The following is a 25,356-nucleotide window of genomic DNA, read 5'->3' as shown; positions in this document are numbered from 1 at the left end:
TGTTCTGCTGAGAGGCACACTTCTGCTTACCTTAGTGGTTATTTGAGTAAAGTTGCCCTCGTATTAGCTCAAAAGAAGCTTGGCCTTCTCCTCTGATCTCTAGAATCAACAAGACATTGTCACCCAGAGAACTGCTGCTCACTGGATATTTTCCATTCTCCACCAACTCTAGAGATGGTTTTGCAGAAAAATCCCAGTCAATCAGTGTGGCAGTCGGGTGTGGTCGGGCTCACCTGTAGCATCGAGAGCTAGGGCGGATTAGGGAGCGGTCCTAGCTGGTAAAAGTGGTACAAATTAGAGCAGGGCGGCATGACCAAAAATATTTATCACGATATACATTTGAAAATTTGCGATAACGATATAACTGACGATATAATTGACACTAGACAAAATACTTTACAACTCCACAACTTTATTAGCGCAAAAACCCCCCCAAAAAACATTAATGTATTTTCACTTAAAAAAGCAGCTGTTTTTTATGTGCGTTACAGTTATATAAAAATTTAACAGTGCAAATGCAAATTCCTTGCTGACAGTTTAACCAAAAGGCATTTCCAGTGGAAATTGGCTAACATATCCTCAGCATAACCATGTATAATATCCACAAAACTTAAAAGAGGTTATACACACACAGTACGGTAATATTATGTTGAAGCACAGTACGTATCACTCCGCGAGGCTCCTGCCTACGATAGCCGTAATGCTCCGACAATCCATCAAGTGATGCGGCTTCGTAGCTTAGCAAAGTCGCACTAAAACATTTGACAGATTTTCGAGTGCCGTGTACGACATAAAATCGTTTCGAGATCAGTAAACACAACCAGAAAAATCAAAGGATTGATTTTAAGTGTGCCGTATTTTCCACAAAACACGGTAATAACGACGGCCCGCTAGCATGCGCTACCAAAACTAGTGCTTTGTTGTGTATCTGACGGACGGAAGCTAAACCAGTTCCACACCACTGAAGTTGCAGCATTTTTACAAACCAGTTCTGGTTCATCCGTTTCATTCAACGATCCGCTTTCGCCCTTCTTTTTCTGCCATGTGTGTATGAAAACAAAGGCACTGCGCATGCACGTTTTACCCATATTCTATCGCGATATTTCATTTTCTTATCGTTGCCCAACATTATACCGGTATTACTGTGAATGGTATGATATGGCCCAGCCCTAGTACAAATGCGTTGGCCAATTCACCTCCCTCCCAATAAAGTTGGTGTGGACTGGAGGGAAAGGACAGAAACCTGAAAGTGCAACAGGACAGAGCTGCGTTCCAGCAGCCGCAGAGCATCAGCTCACACATAAACCGTGTTTGCTATTTGACAATAAAGTATTGTGACTGTACGAGGTGTGATTTGCGTTACTGCACCTTGAGGCAATTGTTGTTGTGATTTGGTGCTATATAAATAAAATTCAACTGAACTGAACTGAACTGAGCTGAACTGAGAAAGCACAGTGATATGTTTCTGCTCACCATCAGAGTCACTAAAACCTTTGTTTCCAAGTCCGATTCTCGATTTGATCTTCAGTAGTTTGTCTCGACCATGTTTACATGACTAAATGCACTGAGTTGCAGCACACGATGAGCCCAAGTGCTCATGCTAACTAATGTACACTGACCCTTTTTAAGTAAAATAAACACAAACATTATGTGGTGCCACACTTATACCAAATCATTGTTTAAAATAACAATTTGACAGATATAATTTTTTACAATTTTATTAATATTTTTTATTTGCTCTACATTTACCATTGAAGATCTGTCTATTGAATAAATATCCATTTTATCTGCCAACTGGTTGATAATAACCACCACAGCTGATATCAATGGATAACAATGCTGGTCTCATACAAACGTGCGTCCCGTACATAAATATTTTACCCTTCAACTTTCATCCAGTTTTTTTTAAGGTATTTAAAGCACAGAGGAAATGTTGTCCTTAACATAATTGGGAACACAAATATATACTAACAAGCACTTTTTTATACTGAGTAAACACACACAGAGCCACACACACTGTCCTGCTGATCGACCTGAGCCAATAGTGTGATTAGCCTATTACATCTGATGGAATTGAGTTTGCTTTTCTGTAATGAAAGAGGGATGGACCAGAGCATGAAGAACGAGGATGAGGGTGTGCAGGAGAATAGGTATCGAAAGAAGCTGGAAGGAAATGCGAGGAAACGGAGGAGGACACTCGGATCAACTCGGTGAAAGGTTAAGAGGACAGATAGAAGGTGGATAACGTAGTGAGATAATGGTGGCAGCTGGAGAAAGGAAAGAGAGAAGGGGTGAAGGTTAAAGTCGAGGAAAGGGGAAGAGAGGAATAGAGATACAGCAAGATTTTGGGCCGGGGGTAGAGGAGGAGAAAAAAGGGGGGAGGGTTAACCTTGTTTTCAGCAGGGGAGTGGGGTTAATACTCCTGCACTCCTGTGATATTACATTTTCTGTAACATCAGCATGAATTTATGTCATGTCAGAAAATTAAATAAACTATGTACATTAGAGAAATTAAATGCATAAGGCCTAAAAGAGAAAGAGGGCGAGGACAGGGTTTATAGAAGTCAGACCCAGTAGCACTGACTAAGGAGAAGAGGGAAAAGATTACCGTTTACTTGGAGAGAAAATAAACAAAGATTTCGTCAGCTTTTATTCTTTTTATGTTTTTGACCCCCTTAAAAAAAGATGAAGAAAAAGAACAACTTTAAAAAAGTAGCCCAGCAATCAGATGTCTCCCTCTAAGTATGCACTTGGTGACATTGGGAAGGAAAAACTCCCTTTTAACAGGAAGAAACCTGGCAGAACCAGAATGGCCATCTTCTGAGACTGGTTGGGAGTGATGGGAGGAATCCAGGTTAGAAAACACACTGTGTTTAGAAGGTGTAGAGATGGATGGTTTTTTGTAAGTGATAGAAAGGGTGCAGATATGAAACTTTTTGTCACTAGTAGTAAATTCTGCATAAAGACAGAGAAATCTTTCACGTGAGATGGAAGTTCGTAGCAGTTTCACAGTGTTGTGACAGCCAGTTTTCTGCACTCTGGTTTGCACAAGCATAGCTGAAGTGTAACCTACTGAGGAGAAGTGCTTTTTAAGCCTGATTTTGGGGCCAAGTCACATTTTCTAAGTGGTTTGACTAGAGATTTTATAAATCACTGTTGAAATTAAAGCCATGGTTTCATATAACTGCCCTAAAGCATTACCAAAATGGGGGCTAAGTGGTGAGACTGGCTTTCTAAAAGGACTGTGATAAAGACTTGAATGCAATTTTTAGAATACAAGGCAAATCCCCCTGGAATTTTTCCTCTTTTCACTGCTTTCGCTTAAAATTTTTCAACAGAGTTGCGCTCCATTAGCCTTCCAGGGCTCGCAAAATCGCTAGCCCGACGTCCCGGGGCTAGCAATTTTTCCAGTCGGGCTACCAAAATCTATCTCTGCCCTGCCCGTCGGGCTGTCATAGGAAGGAAAATATATGTCTATGCTTTTGCATTCTTTCGGAAATGTAGCTGGGTAATTATGTCATTGGCATCGATGAGCCACTGTCAATATGTGACATATTGAAATCGCGTTTGAATTTGCGCTTGTTTTTTTGCTTTCACTTTCATTTTGCGATTGCGGAAAGGTGTGTAGAGAGCGGCAGCACTGATTGGTGAGTGAGGATTACTTACCAATTCCTCTGACATCGACTTATTACTCATTAGCTTACTATTCAAACGTGACAAGTGAAGATAGAAATAGAAATTTCTGTTCAATTTGAACCAAGTATTTGAGTTGATGATTGTAATTTCTAGACAGTTGTTGTGATTTGTATTTTAACGATTTTTTGATTAATTTTTGTTTCCGTTACAATATTATACTTTAAAGTACAATAAAGGAAACAAAACATAAAAAATTGCTCTCTTTTTTATTTGGGCTACTTAAATTTATTTTGGGCTACCAAAAACTGAAGAATGCCTGCCCGAAGGGCTACCAGAGATTTTGAAATTTTGCGAGCCTTGCCTTCAAAGCACTTTAAGACTCACTTCAGTGTTGCAGACCTGGCTGTGTTTTTCTCCGCCTCGCCCTGTGCGTATGGATGCATAGATTTGCCTTTGTAAGCCATCTGTCTTCATGACGGAGCTAAGTGCTGTGACTGGTCACTGATCTGACCCTTTCACATTTACACTAATTACATTTCATTAAGCTCCCAATTTAGTGGAATGAGGCAAACAAAGCAAAGCAGAGAGTTGAAGTTTATCCATTTGACTGAGAAATTTCACTTGACACGAGAAAGCAACAGCCATCAGGCTTAAGAGGGGGAACCGTGAGGCTCTTTAAACTGTGCCCACCAACTGTGACCAATGTCATCTGCACAGAAACATTTTAAAATATTTTAGATTCCCTTTGCCCTCCTGGCTTACTGCTGCACAAATGGGAAAAGATGAGTGATGTCATTCCATGCCGTAGCATTTTATTTCACTGCTCATTGCTCAAATCAAACTCATGTTCTTGTGTGAATGTGTGGTCGGACAAAGAAAACATTGCCTCACTGTGTAGGAAAGGGAAGTTTAGGAGCTGTAACCAGAGGGGACAGCCTAAATTTGTAGCTTATCGTAGAACAAAGAGCACTAAGCCGTGGAGCAGTGAGGGATAAGTTCTGCTTGTGAGCCGAGAGCTATGGTCCTCTTTAACTCATATGGACAAACAGAGAGCCGAGGGAGGATGGAGGCGAGAAAGAGGGTAGGGGAGATGAAATAAAGGAAGCCATAACAGGGAAAAAGAAGACAAAAGCATCCCAAATATGGTCTTAATCTTTATGCAGATGAATTGCTCCTGAGATGGGAGACAACTGGGCATCTCTATGTCTGTACTGCTTCAGTGCTTCTTTACTGAACTGCAACCTCCTTCCTCCCCTCTGTGCTCTCTATGGCTTCCTCTTGTATTCACTGGCTTCAGCCTGACAGCTCAACTGGAGTGTCCTTGATATGTGTGTGTGTTTGTGTGTGTGATCTCTCTTGTGTATTCAAGCTTCTGTGTATCCATGTATGTCTACATGCAGCGTAAGGGTATTGTTGTTTTTTTGTAACAGCAGCAGCTTGTGTGTGTGTGTGTGTGTGTGTGTGTGTGTGTGTGTGTGTGTCAAAGCACTGTTGAACATGTAATGCTGTACTGTGTATGCTCTTATGTCCACCGCAAAAAATAGAGAAACAAGCACAGAAAATAATGCAACCTGCAAATCATGAACCAAGCGTGAGTGTAAATGCGTATACAAATACTATGCACTGTTATGTGTGTGAACTTTGTGAATGTGTGTAAGTGTTTTCACAGTCGCTGTAGGTGTGAGACTTTGCTGTGACAGAATGTGGTGCAAATGTAACAGGCTCCTACAAACGTGTAGTACTGCATTGTGATAGCTGTGTCTTGTTTACCTTGGATGGGTTTAATTGTTGCATATTTGTAGAGCAGATGCTTAAAGATGAACAGTGAACCGTGTGTTTTGCCATATATATTTCCTAGGTGTGAGGATAAAATCAGTATATATAGCGTTCTTTTGTGTGGCTATATTGCACTGTATAGGGATACGAAATATTGATATCCATCTTCTTCCGCTTTATCCGGGGCCGGGTCGCGGGGGTAGCAGCCTAAGCAGAGAAGCCCAGACCCCCCTCTCCCCAGCCACCTCCTCCAGCTTATCCGGGGGAACACCAGGGCATTCCCAGGCCAGCCGAGAAATATAATCTCTCCAGCGTGTCCTGGGTCTGCCCCGGGGCCTCCTCCCGGTGGGACATGCCCGGAACACCTCACCCAGGAGGCGCCCAAGAGGCATCCTTGTCAGATGCCTGAACTATCTCAGCTGGCTCCTTTCAATGTGGAGGAGAAGCGGCTCTACTCTGAGCTTTACACCTTATCTCTAAGGGAGAGGCCAGCCACCCTTCCGAGGAAGCTCATTTCCGCCGCTTGTATCCGCGATCTCGTTCTTTTGGTCACTACCCACAGTTCGTGGCCATAGGTGAGGGTAGGGACATAGATCGACCGGTAAATTGAGAGCTTCGCTTTTACACTCATCTCCCTCTTCACCATGACAGACAGGTGCAGCGTCCGCATCACTGCGGCCGCAGCACTGCGGCCGCAGCACTGCGGCAGACAGACAGCACCAATCCGTCTGTCGATCTCCGGCTCCCTTCTCCCATCACTCGCGAACAAGACCCCAAGATACTTGAACTCTTCCATTTGGGGCAGGAACTCATCCCCGACCCGGAGTGGGCACTCCACCCTTTTCTGGCTGAGAACCATGGCCTCAGATTTGGAGGTGCTGATCCTCATTCCCGCTGCTTCACACTCGGCTGTGAACCGTTCCAGTGCGAGCTGGAGGCCTTCACCCAATGAAGTAGGGATGCAACGATACCAATTTCATCGCTTTTCCAAAACCTGAGTTAAAGTTGGCTGTTCCGGTCCACACTGCTGACATTTTGTTTAGCCTAGCTACAGCAGCCTCCAGTTTCTCTTTTTTATCTGGAGCCGCCAGTCTCACTCGCCTAACCCTGTGCCTGTTTAGCACGGGATGTCCCCCTAGTGGCCAGTCTAAAAAACTACAACAGAAATGACAAGCCACCCTCTGATTAATGAAATAAGTTGGTATCGGTTCATGGTATCGGTTAACTTTTATGAGTATGAGTACACACATATTTTACAGTATCGGCCCCGATACCCGATACCAGTATCGGTATCGGTGCATCCCTACAATGAAGCCAACAGAACCACATCATCTGCAAAGAGCATAGATGAGATTCTGAGGCCACCGAAGTGAAAGCCCTCCGCCACTTGGCTGCGCCTAGAAATCCTGTCCATAAAAATTATGAACAGAATCGGTGACAAAGGGCAGCCCTGGCGGGGCCCATCACCCACTGGGAACAAGTCCGACTTATTGCCGGCAATGCGAACCAAGCTCTTGCAACGGTTGTACAGGGCTTGAATGGCCCGTAGCAATGGGCCAGACACCCCATACTCCTGCAGCACCTCCCACAGGACACCCCGAGGGACACGGTCGAATGCCTTCTCCAAGTCCACAAAACACATGTAGACTGGTTGGGCAAACTCCCATGCACCCTCAAGTATCCTTGAGAGGATAAAGAGCTGGTCCAGTGTTCCGCGACCAGGACGAAAACCGCATTGTTCCTCCTGTATCTGAGGTTCAACTAGCGGACAAATTCTCCTTTCCAGCACCCTGGCATAGACTTTCCCGGGGAGGCTGAGGAGTGTGATCCCCCTATAGTTGGAACACACCCTCCGGTCCCCCTTCTTAAAGATGGGGACCACCACCCCGGTCTGCCAGTCCAGGGGTACTGCCCCTGATCTCCACGCAACATTGTAGAGGCGTGTCAACCAGGACAGCCTTACAACATGCAGAGCCTTCAGGAACCCGGGGCGGACCTCATCCACACCAGGGGCCCTGTCACCAAGGACCTCAACCCTGGAAATTGGCGGGTCATCCCCGTCATCCCCAGACTCTGCTTCCTCCTCGGAAGACGTGTCAGTGGGATTAAGGAGGTCCTCGAAGTATTCCTTCCACCGTCCAACACTTTTCTCAGTCAAAGTCAGCAGCGCTCCGCCAGCACTATACACAGTGCAGGTAGAGCACCGCTTTCCCCTCCTGAGACGCCTGACAGTTTGCCAGAATTTCTTCGAGGCAGTCCGAAAGTCTTTTTCCATGGCCTCTCCGAACTCCTCCCACACCCTAGTTTTTGCTTCAGCCACTGCCCGAGACAGATTGCCAACATGTTGCCATCAGTCTGAATGAGTCTTTGGTTGTATTCTGGTTATATTCCTATAGAACCTGATGTTTGCTGAGTCCAAATGCACTGTAATAGTTAATGTCAATTTCTACTAAATGTGAATTTCTGTCTATGTAGACAACAACAAATATTTTCAATGGTTTATGATAGTTATATTCTGCATTATCAGAAACAGATTGCATGTAATTGCCAGCTTCACCCCATTCAATTGCAGACTGATAGCAGACTGGTTGCAAACTGACTCTGTCTTGTGGCAACATTTATGGCATAAGAAACAGTGTTGGTATCATTTTGTAACAAAAATATAGTGCGATACATTTATCTTATTGGATAAAAAAGATAACAGATAATAATTTGCAGTTACTGAATCAGTCAGTATATCGGAAACTGTTAAAAATCGCAATAATATCATATTGTGTGTGAAGTATTGTGTTAGTATCATATCGTGGGGTGTCTGGTGTTTCCCATCTCCCAATACTTAAGTTCTTATTTGTCTAAAACTCCTTTACAAAATGTACACAGCTTTAGTTTGACATTCATTTTGGTTTTTAAGAATATAGCATATGAATTCTGTCTTGCCATTTATAAAGAGCTTTAATGGCTCAAGTAGACGTACAATCCATTATATGGTGCCCACCAAGTAATGTGGTTATGCTTGAGGGTGGATAATAGAGAGTAGAGACATAAAGGCGGCAGCTAAGGTGGGGGAGAACTGGTGAGAGTCAACGATCAGGAAAAAGGAAGAAAGCAATAAAAGTTTTTTCAAGATGAGGCTGGATTTAGAAAAAAAAAACTCATATGGAGTTAACCTTATTTCCAGCAGTGGGTCGAGGTTAATACTCCTGCACTGTTGAAGGATAAATTTTCAATGACATAAGAAAAACTGAGAAAAATAAAAAGCAAATTGATTTCACCTGTAAAGCCTTATTAATTAGCACCAATCTCATTCATTGCTTTTCTAATGGTGGACAAGATAATCTTTATTTTAAAAACTTGTTGAGATTTCTTTAGGTGTTTTGCTGTCACACCTGGGTTTTACTTGTTTCACGATTGAGCATTGTGCTCCTGTGCATTCTTAGGCATAGTAGCTAAAAGAGTCCTGAATTTAGCAGATTTGGTACAAGGTTTATCTAATTATTGTGGATTTTTTTAAACATCATTGTTATTAGAGATGTTTTGGTTGCTTTTCTTGATTTTTGGATCTCTACGATGTTTCTTCTAAGGTCCTGCACCTTTATTTGAGAGAAATAAGTTTTGAGATTAATCTTGTGTTTAACCATGCTTTAACGGACAACTAGCCAAACAGTTAACAAACACTGTCACAGTTCGTTCAACTGTTCGTTAATGCAAATATCTAATCAGCCAAACACATGGGAACGACTCAGTGCATTTACGCTCGTAAAGAATGACGTCCAAATTAAGCAGAAGGGGGAAGAGAAGTGATTTAAGTGACTTTGAACGTGGCATGGTTGCTGGTGGCAGATGGGGTGCTGAGTATTTCAGAAACTGTTGATCGACTGGGATTTTCCCACGCAACCATCTCTAGGGTTTACAGTGAATGTTCAGAAAGAGAGAAAAAGAAAACCAGTAAGCAGTAGTTCTCTGGGTGAAAATGCCTTGTTGGTGTCAGAGGTCAGACTGCCTTGAGCTGATAGGAAGGCAACAGTAACTCAAATAACCAAGATTGGAAAAATGTGGCCTGGTTTGATGAGTCTCAATCAACATTCCGGTGGCAGTGACCCAGTTTGGCAAAAAAAAAAAAAAAACCCATAAAAGCATTGATACATCCAGCCTTGTGTCAAACGTCAGGCTGCTGATGGTAGCGTTGGCAAAATGGCATATTTTGGCATTATTTAAACACCACAGCTTCTCTCAGTGTTATTGCTGGCCATGTCTATTCCTTTTACCACAGTGTAGCCATCATCTGTTGGCTGCTTCAATAATACACCACGTCACAAAGCTCAAATCATCTCAAACTGGTTTCTCGACCATGACAATGGGTTCGTTGTACTCAAAGGCCTCGACAGTCACCAGATCTCAATCCAATACAGCACCTTTGGGATGTGGCAATCATGGAAAGCTGCAGCAATTGTGTAAACTATCATGTCAATATGGGCCAGACTCTGTGGAAGTTTCCAGCAGCTTGTTGAATCTGTGCCATGAAGAAAGAAAAAGGAGGTCCAACCCAGTATGAGGAGGATGTGTGGAATAAAGTATTATTAATCAACCTTCACCCAAAGTGGGTGAGTGTGGGTCATTTTTCCCTGTTATAGGTAATACAAACAGGTGCCATACTACAATAAACTAGTTCTCAGTCGCAGACTTATGAATATACCCAGTCCTCCATATACAGTGTGACACAACATAGCCCTAATGTGATTTGTCCAAAGTGCCTCAGCGTGAATTGACCTTAACAAGTGAGACCAAGAGCACTGTGTGCTTGGCCTGGATTGTAACTACTGAACACAGAATTTAGCCTTGCCCGTTGCACCATACAGCTTTTACATTTAATAATGTGTGTGCTTCTCTATGTGTGTATATCATGTTTTTGTGCGTGTGTGTGCCTTCAAAGACAAAGTCAAACAAAATTTTAAAACCACCGGTAAGTTTGCTGCTTTCTGTTTACAGCAGTTCACTGTCTATTCCTACTCTGCTTTGCGGCAAGAGCCTGGCTTAGCTTTGAAGGCTTGCACATTAGTCCTTGTGTGTGTCTGTGCCCGCATATGTGTGCGCGTGTTTGTGGTGGATGGGTTGGGGGGATAAGACAGAAGGGGACTCTGGAGGTGTTGACTGTGGAAATTAAAGAGGAATTAGAGAAAGCAGAGCACAAGGAGGAACAGAGGAGAACATGGGAGAGAGAGCGCGAGAAAGAAGAAGAAGGAGAGAGAGCTTTTCTGAATATTCAAATCTTTCCTTTTAATCCAGCTGCAGATTACTGAATCTTTCATCTGTCAAGGAAGGATCGACCTTACACTGCTTGACTTTGTGTGTGTGTGTGTGTGTGTGTGTGTGTGTGTTTAAACTGTGCACTGCAACAGACTGACCCAAGGCATTTTCCAGCGTGATTGAAGATGTTTTTTTGGTTTGTAGCAATACCTGCAACAGCATGCTATTAACATTTTTTTTATTACTACTCCCCCAGGGAGCCACTTGTTTAACACTGTTTTACACTGATGCAATTGCTAAATAAGATTCCAGTACATTTGTAGATCAGGTGCACAACACAAAGCTATAACGCCACTGTCTGTGAGTATTCCCCTCTTTTTTAGATACTTTGCACTCCTTCTCATTTAAAAAAAAAATCTTCAGAGAATAAGCTGCTGCAGGGTTTGCATTCTTTCAGACTCCCACAGTTGTAATGTTTCCGTTAGCTAGAATATCTAGCTGTTGCATACCATGGGAACGAGAGCTCAATGCGCTGGCAGAAACCATGTTTTCTAGAAATAAAGCAGTGCAGTTTCTCTGTTTTTCTATGTGTAATGCCTCTTATGAATGTAATCAAATCATTGGAAACCAAAATGCTGGTGCAGATATTAAATGCATTAAAATATTTCTTAATCTTTCCACTACCTGCACTCCTGCATGTATGCTATAGTCACACTAGGGAAAACAGTGTTTGGAGACTGGAGGACGACCCAAGTGATTCCACATATGGCCAATAATATAGTTGGTGTTTAAAACGACTTTGAAGACAAGGACCAGGTCTGCAGCCACATCATAATGGCAATATAAATTGCCATTAAGACAGTCAGACTGCTTTTACTTTGCAATTTAATGGGGTCAAGTTCGCAATGACATCCAATTTGTTTGTGACAATATGGCAATTGACTGTGATAAATTGGCAAAAGTAGCAAATTTGTTGCCATCTAGATTAGAAATTGACAATAATTACATATCCAGTCAGAATAAGCTGGATAAGTCTTTAACCGCATAACCTAGTGCTAACCCTTAAGCACACCTTTGAGCACCTTTGAGGTCTAACTTTTACCAACATTATCCCTGTGATTTTATAAAACTCTACCTGGTTTCACAAGGACAACAGCAAATGTTTTCATTTAATCCAATTTATTTTGTTGTCTTGTGGTTTCTGGTGACAGATCATGAGTAACTCGCTCAGGTTGTTTAGGTTAGAGGTTCTAGAGACAGCTGTAACCTATTATGTGCCAGTTCAGCTAAGCTACATTTGTGCCTGCGCAATCCTACACTCATATGTTCAGCGAGCGTATCCTTATAGTTGTCCTATTTTCAGAACACTAACTTAATAAATGCCTGCTGCAAAAACACTGGCTCCACTCTCCCTGAAAAGGCACAGCATTCGTATTAAGTAAATACAAACAACATTTTACCATTTATGCTTTAATTGATCTGCACAATTAAGCAGACTCATGTCTTTTAGCTTTCCTCATACTGAGTACTCACCGTCACTAGGGAGAATAAATATGCTGGGCATTTTGGCAGAGCTCACTGCGCATTTGTAAGGTTTAAGCGTAGGTGAGTATTGGTATCTGAGGCTCAGGAAATCCTGGTGGGAACAGCATAATCTTGATGATGTGTTGGAAGAAGCAAAGCATAGTCTATTGAATACACGTAACAGTGCCACAGATGGCTGATTGTAATGTTTTTGCTCGTAGGATATTTTAGCTCCTTGTCCAAAAATGTCACATGTAATTGGCATAAATAATTGAAATTGCCTCTTTGATAATGCACTGCATCTACAGCTTAGTTGTCTAAAGGAAATTCCTCTTAAACTGATAGGATGCATTTTTGCTATGCCTATTCTTTGATGGACTGCAGTTACTCACCATCTTGCAGGGAAAATTTGTAAATCAATGGAAGAAAAACACAAAATAATGAATATGGAGGATGCATTTGAGAAAAAAAATGGATTTTATCTTGGTGAGAAATTTTTGCACAAGCAAAAACTTTTTTTGCTTGTGTCTGTGCATGTGACCAGTATAACAGATGTACACACCTGTTAAAAGGTGTAAGATTCATATATGAAAGTATTTAGGTAAATAGGAAAATGTATGGATAAAGAAACAAGACTCATTTTTTTTAAATTACAAGTATACTGAAAAAATATTTTTGCATTTTTGTGAGAAGTTAGCTATTTGCTGATATATATGTTTCGAATCATATATTAGCTGTACTTGGGTACAGTTCAGTGACGCAATCATGTCTTGTTATCAAGCCGTGAATTACATATTATCTTTGTAGGGACTTAAATCAAAAACTATCGGCAGATTTATTAGATCTTTAAATCACAAAATGTTAGTAGGGGTAACAGTCTTAAGAGTTCTGTATTGGTGGGCTGTCATTGTTGAAGATATTTGAAAAAGGAAAAGATCTTTAACTTACAATATAAAGTGCATTACGATGTATAGATGACATTTAATTCAATCAAATTGAAATGGTGGCACATTTGTGAAGTGGTGTGTGTACCTTTGTTAGCTTCTCTAAAATGGGTGAAGGTAATTTCAGGTCTGGTATGAATGTGTTTGTGGTACCATGCCTCCTGTTAGCAAACTTTCAGGCTAACGGCGTGCTGGGTACATGGCTATGATTGCGTATGCAATGATTTGCCTGCATTGCTGTGCCTGTTTTCCAAGAAAATAGAAAAAGAAAAGGAAATTTTATGAAGCAACCCTAGGATTTATGTTTGCAATTGACTGAAACATGCACACGCTCAAAATTAGCATATGAGAATGTGAAAAAAAAAACCAAACTAATTGTGTTCCAGCACAAATTAAATCCAGGATATGGTCCTATCGTGGTATTAGGCTGCAGTTGCATCTCAAACAACCTCGGGACAGAAAAAATTATTTGAGGTCAAACTTGTTTGCTGATACAAACTTCTGTCTTCTGGCCTCCGATCACAGCATTAAGTCCCAAGTGTATCTGTGGTTGTGCATTTGTGTGTGGAAAACACGCACAATGTCATTAGCATATAATATTTGTATCCCTACGTTTGCGTGCGCTTCATAAGACTGTCCGTGAGTAATGTGGAAGACAATAGTCACCATTTGTTTTCCGCTTTAACTCCTTCTCTAATTAGAACAGTACTTCACCTTGGGAATACTTCTGCACTGCGGTTCAGTTCAGTGTGCACACCAGATCACAGAGTGTATAATGTGCCTGAGAAAATGTGTGGGATGTGTGTTTGGGGTAAAAGCCAACCAAAGTAGAAAAACAGCAGCATCAGGGCCTCTGATTTAGGTTTCCTTCTAATCACTTTCACGTCATTTTTCCTCCTTAATGTATTTTGCATCCCGGTCTTTCTCCCTCTCTCCCTTTTTCTCGCTTAACATCTCCTCCATTGGGTATAATTTTTTTTCCCCATTTAGATGATGAGACATCTTCTAAAATGAACAGCCGCACTGTGATATAGTGTTCGTATATACATTTAAGACTTGTGTTTTTGTAAACCGGTTTGATTTATGAAGAAAATCATACTTCCACATGTTGTCAGTGCTCATCGGATGTGCTCACCGCTGTTTGTTCTTACAGTGGTTATTACTTTGTTGTGAATTTATATATATTTCACATGCTTTTTCTGTGATCGGATAAAAATGAAAAACCGAATGAGAGAAATGATTCGATTTTGACAGACGCCTTCAGATTTGACCAGTTTTAATGGCTATCTGTGTTGATGCACTCAAAGCACATCAAAGACAGAAACTCCATTTTATGGCTGTTCTTGAATAGCAGTTCAATATGGCATTATGTGTTAATAATTTATGCTACACCACATAGACAAAAATTCAAGGACAAAAAAATCCACAGTCATCAGACCTCTTAAAATTTATTGCTTTGTCCTAAATAGATAATCTCACTCGCCACCAAAAAAGGATAAAAGAATAGGACCAGCAAAAGGAAAGATTACTCATTAGTGTAAAATCAGGTCAGAGGTGATGTCTGAGACAAAGCAGGACAAAGGTTTTCAAATAGCAAACCTTTAGACTCACAAATAGAAAAATAGATGTTACTATGTCACACTCACAAAGGTATATCTGTGTTTTGTGTACCGATGTTACGATACCAGAAATTTAATCATTAGTACCAGTACATGCAAAATTGCATGATGATGATTGCTGAGTAGCCTAATAACCTTACATTACTTACATTATGTTAGCTACATCGGCAGTCCCTACACTTTTTTGCACTACGGACCGGTTCATGTCTGACAATATTTTCACGAACCGGCCGTTAAGGTGTCGCAGATAAATACAACAAAATAAAACCAGCACCAGTTATTCATAACACACAGGAAAGCACCCAGGGAAACCAAGTTACTGATAAAAACAATAAAAAAATAATGATAAAAACCACGAAAACCATCAATTTCAAACCCGAGCCTCGGTACCAAACGAGACACGGACCAGTACCAGTCCATGGCCCGGGTGTTGGGGACCGCTGAGCTACCTTACATTTATATAACGTTAGCAATTGCAAACACTTTAGCCTATGGAACATAGTTAATTTTGCAACAGCTGCTGCACAGTTTTTTTCCTTTTCTTAGGTTTGCCTTACTTCTTGAGCATGTAATGATAGACAAGAGTCCTATAGATGTATGCTTCCCCCTGACTTAAGGAAAAACTGCAGACTTGGCTCCTACGATTTAGGTCATAAACTAATCAAGAAAGTGTTCAGTTGTGTCCTAGATCAAAAGAGCTGCATGGTCATTTTCCCATAGGCTTCTATTCCATTGGACTTTTCATAAAAAAAGATGTTGCCCTGTGGTGGCCATTATCAATAATACGGGTTTTAGGCACTTTACAGTAAGCTGCTTTGACTATATACAGTCTGTGTTTTTGCATGCTTTTGAATTCACACAACATATGTTTTGACCTTAACTTGCTCTTGCACGTGGTTTGAGCACGTGTCCATGTTGGTGATCCTGCTCAACTGTGTGACTCTGGGGATGTATCGGCCCTGTGAGGACGTTAACTGCCTGTCAGAGTGGTGTCGCATCTTACAGGTAAGTGCTGCACTCTGACACTGTCAGCTGGGCCTGCTACACAGTATGCAGTAATATCAGCAGCTGATTGGTTGTTGATTAACTTACTGACATGTTCAAGAGCTTTTTCAACAGAAGCACCACTTTTATTTTAACTAAGCTACTTCAATCAGTGTTTTAAATTATTACACGTATGCAACCACAATGCATAAAAACACTCATGAAAAAAGTTAATTATTCATTTTCCTCTTTTCACACCCATTTATTTCTATAAGCTTTCACTGTAGTGCGATGCTGATTCCTGACACACAGATCTTCTCATTATATTCAAAGAGAGACATTCTTTTTGCTGTAAAATGTCTAATTAATTGAGACACAACCATAAACATGGTACGCCCGAGTTATCCCCTGCTGGGATAAAACTAACTAATAAAAGCAGTCTTTGTCAGAAAACCTCCTCTAGCGTTTCCACTTTTTTTGGTTCAGAACGCGACTGTTTTGATAAGAAGACTTGTTCAATTTGCAAGGATTCCACTTCCTCTTCGTTTTATTGTTGTCAAAGCTTATTTTTGTCTGTGTTCTTGTCACTTTATCCTTTGCGACCAGGTGTTGGATGACTGCATCTTCGCTTTCTTTGCGGTGGAAATGGTTATCAAGATGGTGGCCCTGGGAATTTTTGGCTCCAAGTGTTACTTTGATGACAAGTGGAATCAGCTTGACTTTGTCATTGTCATGGCAGGGTTGGTATCCCACTGTGCCTTTTGCGCATCTCCACTAATTGCTCAATTATCTCTATCACCAGCAGCTTAAATATTAACAGTCTGCTTAGAATAAAAGAAAAAAGAAAAAGCACTTTATTTCTTCCTCCTATACTATATAAATATGGCTCTTTACACCTCACACATTCAAGTTGTAGGTCATTTGGTGGTTCACCACGCCCAATTTGAAATCCATGGAGACTGATCCTATGACTTTGGCACACACTTCCCTTGTGCTTATTTTACATTGAATAACTATTTAAATAAACTTTAGTTTTGCTCCACCTACATATGCATAAGATTTATGTCGCATTAATGAAGGGTAGGAACAAATAGGGATGCAGAAATAAATACTGAAGCAATATAATGTTCAACATATGCAATAAAATATATATCTATGTAAGTTTCTGTCAGCTTGTCTGTCAGTTGCAGCAATGTCTCTCTATTATTCGTTAGCCAGTCTGTTATGAGGCACATTCTCCACATAATTGCAGAGAAAAATGTTTAGGACCATCATTATAGCCTTCTGTCTGCTCGTTGTCACACTCGTTATGTTTGCATGCTGTATCACAGACTATACAGAAGAAAAAGTGCTTCTGACTTCATGCAATTAAATGGCAAATGCACAGTAATTATGTGGGTCGCTTCAATTACAACCTTTATTAGATTATTAGTGTTTCATTTCATTTTCTTGTTGTTGCTGTTTTGTGTAGACATAAATGTGTGTGTGTGTGTGTGGTCACCATTTCATTTTTATAACGTCTATGAAGTAAAACCTTCTCCACCTCTCTCTCTCTCTCTCTCTCTGCGACCATGTCTTCAGGATGTTGGAGTATTCCCTGGATGGCCACAATGCCAGTCTGTCATCTATCCGTACCGTCCGAGTACTCAGGCCACTGCGGGCTATCAACAGAGTCCCAAGTATGCCAGTTTCTTATTTATGGTTTAGCTCATATTTTCCCATATATGCAGGGTTTTTACAGCATTTCCCCAATGATTAATGTGAAGCTGTATATTTCTATCTGCCTGGTGCTACTCACTTTGAACTAAGGAAAACAGAGCAGTGTTTTGCTGCGTTTATTCTCAGGTAAATTGACCGATGATCAAGAGTTTGGTTTTCATCTCACTTTGTGCCAGCCAGTGGGATTTTGCACATAGTTTGTCAATTTCCTAAAAGCTCTGTGACAGAAATAACCATGCATCTACAGCTAAAGGGGATCACTACACAATGGTGTCATAACAACTTATTAACCAGCATACATTAGGCAAGCAGCCAAGGTCTTTTTCCAGACTCAGCTGCCAGTATTGGTAGCCTTTAAATATATATGTATTTATGTAAGGTTGGTTTTTTTTCTAATTTTCATGTATATTATAGATTTATTGCACATAAAGTGAAATATCCATGTCTCTTGGCTTAATTTAGCACACCCAACCATATGGTGGTGGTTGGTCCACTGTATTTACTCAGTTCCAAATTCAACCCAGCTGTTTACCAGGAGATTTTAAACCACTTTGTGCTGTCACAAGCTTTATGGAGATGCAGATTTCCTTTTCCAGCAGGACCAAGCACCTGCCCACAGCGCCAAAACTACTACCAAATGGTTTGCTGACAAGTTATTACTGTTTTTGACTGGCCAGCCAACTCACCTGACCTGCACCCCACAGAGAATCTGTGGGTTTTGTCAAGAGGAAGATAAGCAGTGCAGATCCAAAACTACAGGCGAGCCAAAGACTGCTATCAAAGCAGCCTGGGCTTCATTAACGCCTCAGCAGTGCTACAGGCTGATTGCGTCCATGCCATGCCATGCTGATGCAGTCATTTGTGGTAACAGATCCCCACTTACATCACTTTATAGACATTTCTGCATATTGAAGAATTTAAGATACTTGAGTTGTGTGTGTTTAAGCTTTCTTTGGGGAATTTAAATGATGATGACCTCACATTCATGAGTGAGTTGTTACCATGTGACACTGGGGGCTGCACTGCTGCTAACTCATACACTGTCACACAGCATGGAAGACACAGACAGTCTTACACACTGGGTCAACACATTAACATTATCACCAAGCTAACAGTAGCTCTGGGAAAAACTTAAAGCTGTGCACAAGGTGAAATAAAACTTATTATTGCTGCAACAAGTGTTCAGTTGCTCCCTAAAGGTGGGTTGGTAGATGGAGGCAGATAGAGAGAGGATGGAGGGAGAGAATGTCAGTGAAGACCCAGCTAGCTTAGAGATAGAAATTCAAGGTCAGTGATCTTTAGTTTTCTTGCCCCAAGACACAAACATACCTGAAAGGCCATGTTCATATGCTCACAGGTACACACAACAAAATACCCTTGAATGGTGAATAGCACAAGTCTGTTTCCTTCATTTTTTTTCTTTTTGACACTGGGCCTCTTCTGTTTTTCTTTTTTTCCTTCCCTATAAATATAGTGTCTGTAAGAACGAGCCAGGTAGATAAGGCTAACAGAGGTTTTCCTCCTCTTCTTTCTCTAATCAGTCTGTCTTTCTGTTTTTCTTTCTGCCCAAGAGGATGGGAAATATTCATTGAACTACAAATGTTAACTGTGTCTTTTGTGCTGTAGCTTAGAAACAGTGAGCACCGCACTCTGATTATTTCATGTTCTCAAGGTTGATACGTGCAGGGGGCTTTTGTAAAATCTCTGCCAACTGCCTTGTGCACTCCCAGTCACATACTTTTACCGTCAAGTGAATAAGTGAATGCGTTAGCGCAAGCCTGTTATGGTGCTGGAAACAATTACATTTACCCTGTGTGAAATGATCGCAAATTCTTCAGCCATCTGTCTAGTTTTGACTGCATGACTGAGTTTAGAAATGCACTAGCCTTCCTCAGTTTCTTACTATGTCAGTTTCTTGTTATGAGCAAAAAAAAAAAGGTAAGTGAATGCCCATGAACGAAAAGCACAAGCTGACAGCAATAATAACAACATCTCCAAGGGCATCTTTAGAAACTTGGGTGATTTCTCTGGTGGTTCAAGCCAGTCTCTTGTCATCACAACTTGACAGCGAAAACTGTTGTGGGTGACAGTAGTTCTGGCTTTTAAAAGTACAATTTTTGTATTTTTTATATTTTGATTCCAAGGATTCCAAGAAACCAGACTTCCTTGGTCTTGAGTAAAAATTCCCCCCAAAATTTCTGTTTAAGTTTTTCTTTTGAAATTGGCTCCTTTATCATTCATTTTCAGTCCAGTTCTTTTACCCAAACCTTTTTCACTGAGATGCGTTTTTTTTTTTTTTTTTTTTTTGTTAAGCCACTAAACACTGACCTATGAAAAATTCAAGTAAAAGTAGTATAAAAAAGACCCTTAACTAGGGATGGGTATCGAAAACCGGTTCTTGTTGAGAACCGGTTCCCACTGTTTCAATTCCTTGGAATCGTTTGCCATTTTTGCAAACGATTCTCTTATCGATTCCAGTCGCCCCGAATGACGTCACCACGTTGCGGAGCGTCATTTACCTGGCAGGAAACATGGCGGCTCAAACGCTAAAAAGTGTGGTTATAATTTACGAACGGATGACAACAGGGCAACTTGCAATACTTGCAAAGTAGATATTTCATTTAAGGGAGGAAACACTACGAATATGCAAAAGCATTTGCTCACAAAACGCGTGATGACCTTAAATAAATGTGTGTTTTTAATTCCGCTCCGGACTCGTGAATCTCAACTCAGCAGCAGCGGTAACGTTTGCACGTCCTCTCCCGTTAATACGGCAGGTAAATAATCAACTAACAGTGCATATTATGTTAGCGCGATCTGCCTTATTACAAAACCTGCCATTACTGTGCATTTAGGTGACCATGATGAGACAGACAGAGTCTGGCTGGCTCAGATGCTGGCAGTTCTCACTGCAGTCTACCGGTAGCGTCTCCTTTCAGGCCAGGATAGACGAATGTCACCGAGCAGTGACTAAGTTTGTGGTAAAAGGCTTGCACCCATTTGCCACAGCAGATGCCCCCGATTTTCGGTAAGTGAATGTGTTTAATTGTAGGCAGGGACATTATTGGATATTCTTGTGTAATTGCTACAGAAGAATATTTATTTTATTATTTTACATTCACAATTTTTTTTCCTGGGGACCCTGTGACACCCCATTGAAGAGCCGTAGGTTGGATCTGTTAAGATCTCACTGTTGGGTTTGTAAGGCCATGTTACTCCTAAATTTCTATCTTGTTCAAAGAGAAGATATAAAACAAAGATCTAAGCTAATTGACCTTAGTGTTCTCCTTTTTAAAAAAAAAAAAAAAAATCGATAAGACAATCGATAAAGAATCGAATCGTTAAACAGAATCGAAAATGGAATCGGAATCGTGAAAATCTTATCAATACCCATCCCTACCCTTAACTGAAGGCATGAAACAGTAATGCATTGTAGCATAACTCAGCAAACCTAGCACATAACCAATTTTAAATTGTAGCCGTTTTGTTACTAGAACAAATCATTTGTTGCCATTTTATTTTTATTGCATTTATGAAAAATCCCAAAAGGTAAAACAGTTTGGCAGGCATAAAATTATATTTTTGCACCAACAACATGATTCACAAAGAGCTATTAGCTGAGCTGGAATAACTTAACGTGGTGTGCAGTGAGTTCTTAATAAGTTTGACAAGTAGAGGACAAAAGAAGAAGTGGCAGGCTCAAAGAACTTGTTTACAGCAAATGATCAGTATCTGAAATTTATGCCCTGAAAATTTCCAGATCCATCTACTGTTCACTGAGGCCTCATTGGAAATGGTCTAAGTCTCAGGGAAGGGAAACAGGGAGAGAAGGTTGAGTTATGCAAAAGTACACAAGAACTGGACTGAAAATCAGTGGCAGCAGGTCTTATAGAGTAGCTACTTTCAGCTGCTCCCTAATTCACAAGGGGTTGCCACAGGAGGTGGCTCCACACATGTGATTTAGCACATTTTTTTGCCTAATGCCCTTCCTGACACATTCCCAAAGGGTTTTGTTTCTTCTCCCAGGAGGGATAAATGCACATTTGACAACAGTAAACACGAGGCAGCCAACATCCAAAGAAGAGCTTTGGATGTCATTCAAGAAGCCCGAAGAACTATTCCTGAAAACTACATATAGACATTACAAGAAAGTTTGCCTCAGACTGTTGTTAAAAATAAAGGTGGCCATACCAAATACCATTTTAAACCTGTCACTCAGAGAAATTAATTCAGGGACATTAAAATGAAAGGTAGAAGATTACTAAAGTGAGGCAACAGGGATTCGACAAGATGGATAACCTTAGTTGATGAATGACTACAATTAGCAATGTAATGACAGCTTTTATCTAAATGTGACTCATTCGTATATGAATTTTTTATGTATATTTAATAATAAGAAGAGTAAAAGCAAGGATAGTTACATTTTACACGTTTCAATAATAAACACATTGACAATAAAATGTTTCTTTAGCTTCTGGCACAGATTTAATAGGAATACTATTATCTTAATTCTTAGGCCCATTCTGACAACTGTAAAACTGGCAAACAAGACATTTGTTTGTTTTCCACTGATGATGATAATGGCTACAGGTAGAGTTTTCTCACGCTGTTGCACAGCACAGACAGTTTGGTCTCAGGATGAAGATTTAAATTAAATTATCACTGCAAAGATAAAAACTGGCAACTCTGTGCCACAGAAAGAATAATAATATCATAACACTGCACATGTGATCAATGTGACAAAGCTGTCATATATGGAGGAGGAGACAGGGGACACTGTGAGGACCTCGGGGACTGGATCCCTGATGCTGCTGACGCTAAGCACATCTGACATGGGAGATGGATGCTGAATGCACGTGGTTAGATAATAGTAGCCACAAGGAAGCTGTGAGTTCAAATCCCAGAGGATGAAACGATGTCAATCTGTCACTTTCAGTATTGTCATCTGTTGTAATTATAACGTGTGCGAGGATGAAGTTGTTGGATCCAAAAACGTAAGATTAACAGAGCTCGTCAAGGTAAAAGTAAAAGGCTAGCTCGGATGGGTTTTATATTATGTCGGGTGCTATTAGTCACACATCTTTGTTGTTTGTATCCCACTGTGTAGGTATGAGGATCTTGGTGACACTGCTGTTAGACACTCTGCCGATGCTGGGAAATGTTCTGCTCCTCTGCTTCTTTGTCTTCTTCATCTTCGGCATTGTGGGAGTCCAGTTGTGGGAGGGACTGCTGCGCAATCGCTGCTTCCTGGGAGAGAACATCAACGCGTAAGGAATTCCGCCTTGTGATGCAGGATAAGAATCTCTTGATCTTTTATGTCAAAGCTGCATTTGATTTTTTTGAACGATACATTTCGGTGAAACTGGGATCCAATTCAAAATTATTTTCCTTGAAAACTGACAAAAAAGGGATGAGTGAACAAGAAGCTGAATGATCATACCAATACCAATGTTTAGGGATGTAAAACTCTATATATCAAGCGATATATTTTTCTTTCAGGAACATGGAATATAAACAGATTTCCTTTATATTTGTCATTTGTAGTAATTTATTTACTCGTTTATGGCTGTTAGGTTGTATTTGTGGCACTACAAGCACGTTGCCAACAGGGAGGTTGTATAGTGCCCTCTGGTGGACAAACTATGTAATCCAACAGTCCTGATATGGTTGAAGGGTGTTTCTCCTCTCTATTCTGTACTTTTTTAATTGTTTTTTATCAGTCGTTATAAAAGTTGCTACCGATACATCAGCAAATACCTAATATCGACCACTAATATCAGCCCACTGATAAATCGATCAGGCTCTAGAGTGAAAGGTACAATCTCGGTCTGTAAAGCTACAAATTGCTTGACAAATATGATATTTTAGCTTCCTCCCTTTTTAGTCCTGTCATAATTTGTGTTGTCATCTGGAGTGACAGTTAGCAGTAGTGAAAATGTAGAACTTCTAGCTTGTTAGAGTATGCACAATGCAGAGAAGTGGAGCAATGCTGTATCAATAAGAACAGGTCAATGTGCTGGCTTCTGTACTCTGAGACAAAGAAGTAAAAATACCCCATCTTTGTAGATAATGTGGCTAAAAATATAGGCATTCTAGAAACATGCTGTGTCCCTCAATAGAAAGAATTTAAATTAGCACCTAGGGTAATTGAAAATCATCTCCAAAAAGACCTAGAACTTATTATACTTATATTACATACATCCAATGGATCACTACCTCCTCCCGGGAGTGAACCAGGAATCATTTGCTTGGTAGGCAAATGTTTAAACCACTGCACCATAAAATTCCTGAATATGTGTAAAAGTTTTCTTGCTCAGTCCAGATTGTAGGAAATGGCAGACCATAGGTACTGACCTGAAACCAAGAAAAGATACAGCTTCTGTCGATGTGAGACAGAAAACGAGTCAGCACTGACAGACCCACAGCCGAGAGAGAACACAGTGTTCGCTCTGTTACCAAAGACGGGAGAGGAAAACGCTGCATTTCCCTTCTATGCAGCATGCATTGTGGGAATACTAGATGAAGCTATTTTTTCACATTTAGCTTTTCTCGTCTTGTGATATAACAAGATCGGATACAAAAGCAGCAGACAAGCTTACTCCCTCAAAATCAAGTACACACACACACAAACAGCCAAAATCGAGCTCAGTCATCATTTTAGCCGTGGGGAGTGATTTTATGCAAGAGAAAAATAATAAAAGTTGCTTCAGTAGCCACATCCTCACAACGCCAAAAGAGGTATGAACTAATTGTGCTTTTGATGTAATGGCACAAATTGTCCCAGAGTTAATGTTTCTTTGAGTAGATAAGAAAGACGGATAGAAAACCACAACTTAATACTTAATATAAAAGATGCTGTGATTCCTTTCAGAGAACAAATCTATCTGACTTCCAGGGCAAAATGAATCACTGCCCTCAGAAATAACACATGAACACGCACAAACTCTTGCACTAAGCGTCTCCACAATTTCAATTGATTTTTTTTCCTTTATTTCCTATTTTAGTGAGTGTTGCAGGCATTTCTTATCATATGCAGAGCCGTGGAGAAGTGTTTGCCCGCTTTCTGATGTCTTATTTTTCTTTTAATATTCTTTTGTGACCTACTGGATGTGTTGCTGATGTGCTCTTGGAATCACTGTTCCATGTTTTCAAAATTTATGGCTAGTGGAGTCCCAAAGCCTTTAAAATGGCTTTTTAACCCTTTCCAGACTGACGGATGTCAGTAACTTTCTCGGCTGTTTCTTTAGATGGTCTTCTTCATTTTGTCAGACAGGTTCTGTTTCAGTGATTTCATAATTTATCAAGTCTGGGAGTATCCATGAAGTTATTTTAAGGGAGGCCAATGACTTTTTCCCAAAGGGAAAGGTGGGTTATGATAGCTTTTTTCCCCTTAACAAATGCTCCTCATTTAAAAACTGCATTTTGTATTTACTCAGGTTATGTTTGCCTAATTTAAAAATTATTTAGGTGATCTGAAGCAGACAGATGTGACAAATATGCAAAAAAGTAAGAAATGGGTAAGGGGCAAACACTTTCTCATGACACTGAAGCTTTTGGCTTTTTTAAAGCCTATGGAAAATAAGGAACATGATTTTTGCCTCGGCAGCATTAGGCAAACACACCACAACGGGAAAAAAAGATGACAGGAATTATGGGAATGGTATGAAAATAAAGCAGTGCACGGTTGCTAAAGCCTTCCATGTTAGTCGGGCATAAATATCCCTTTACGCAGTAACTGTTGTGGAGAGCTCTCCAATTTAAAGGGAGGAGTATAAATAAAATAGGTAATCTGTGGGATGCACTCAGCACTCTCTACCACGAATAGGAAACAGCTGTCACCATGGATACCAATAAAAAAAAATCTTGTCATAAAATAAGGGCCATGTTGTTTTTGTAAGTGAAGGATTCAA

General features: G+C 40.6%; 1 protein-coding gene across 2 annotated transcripts in view; it reads left to right on the top strand.

Annotated features, from left to right (window-relative positions):
• Positions 1-25,356, top strand: part of cacna1ha (calcium voltage-gated channel subunit alpha1 Ha) — a 126,009-nt gene that overhangs the window by 50,340 nt on the left and 50,313 nt on the right. For both annotated transcript variants that reach the window (XM_087839681.1, XM_087839680.1), the window contains exons 3-6: positions 15,637-15,748; positions 16,334-16,467; positions 17,309-17,406; positions 22,554-22,713. In XM_087839681.1, the coding sequence (XP_087695807.1) occupies positions 15,637-15,748; positions 16,334-16,467; positions 17,309-17,406; positions 22,554-22,713 (504 nt within the window). The remainder of the gene's footprint in view (positions 1-15,636; positions 15,749-16,333; positions 16,468-17,308; positions 17,407-22,553; positions 22,714-25,356) is intronic.

The sequence above is a fragment of the Neolamprologus brichardi genome, chromosome 4, assembly GCF_056152115.1.
Source record: "Neolamprologus brichardi isolate AB-2024 chromosome 4, ASM5615211v1, whole genome shotgun sequence".
NCBI lineage: Eukaryota > Metazoa > Chordata > Actinopteri > Cichliformes > Cichlidae > Neolamprologus > Neolamprologus brichardi.
The sequence above is the reverse complement of the archived record's forward strand: the minus strand, read 5'-3'. Positions and strand labels throughout refer to the sequence as shown.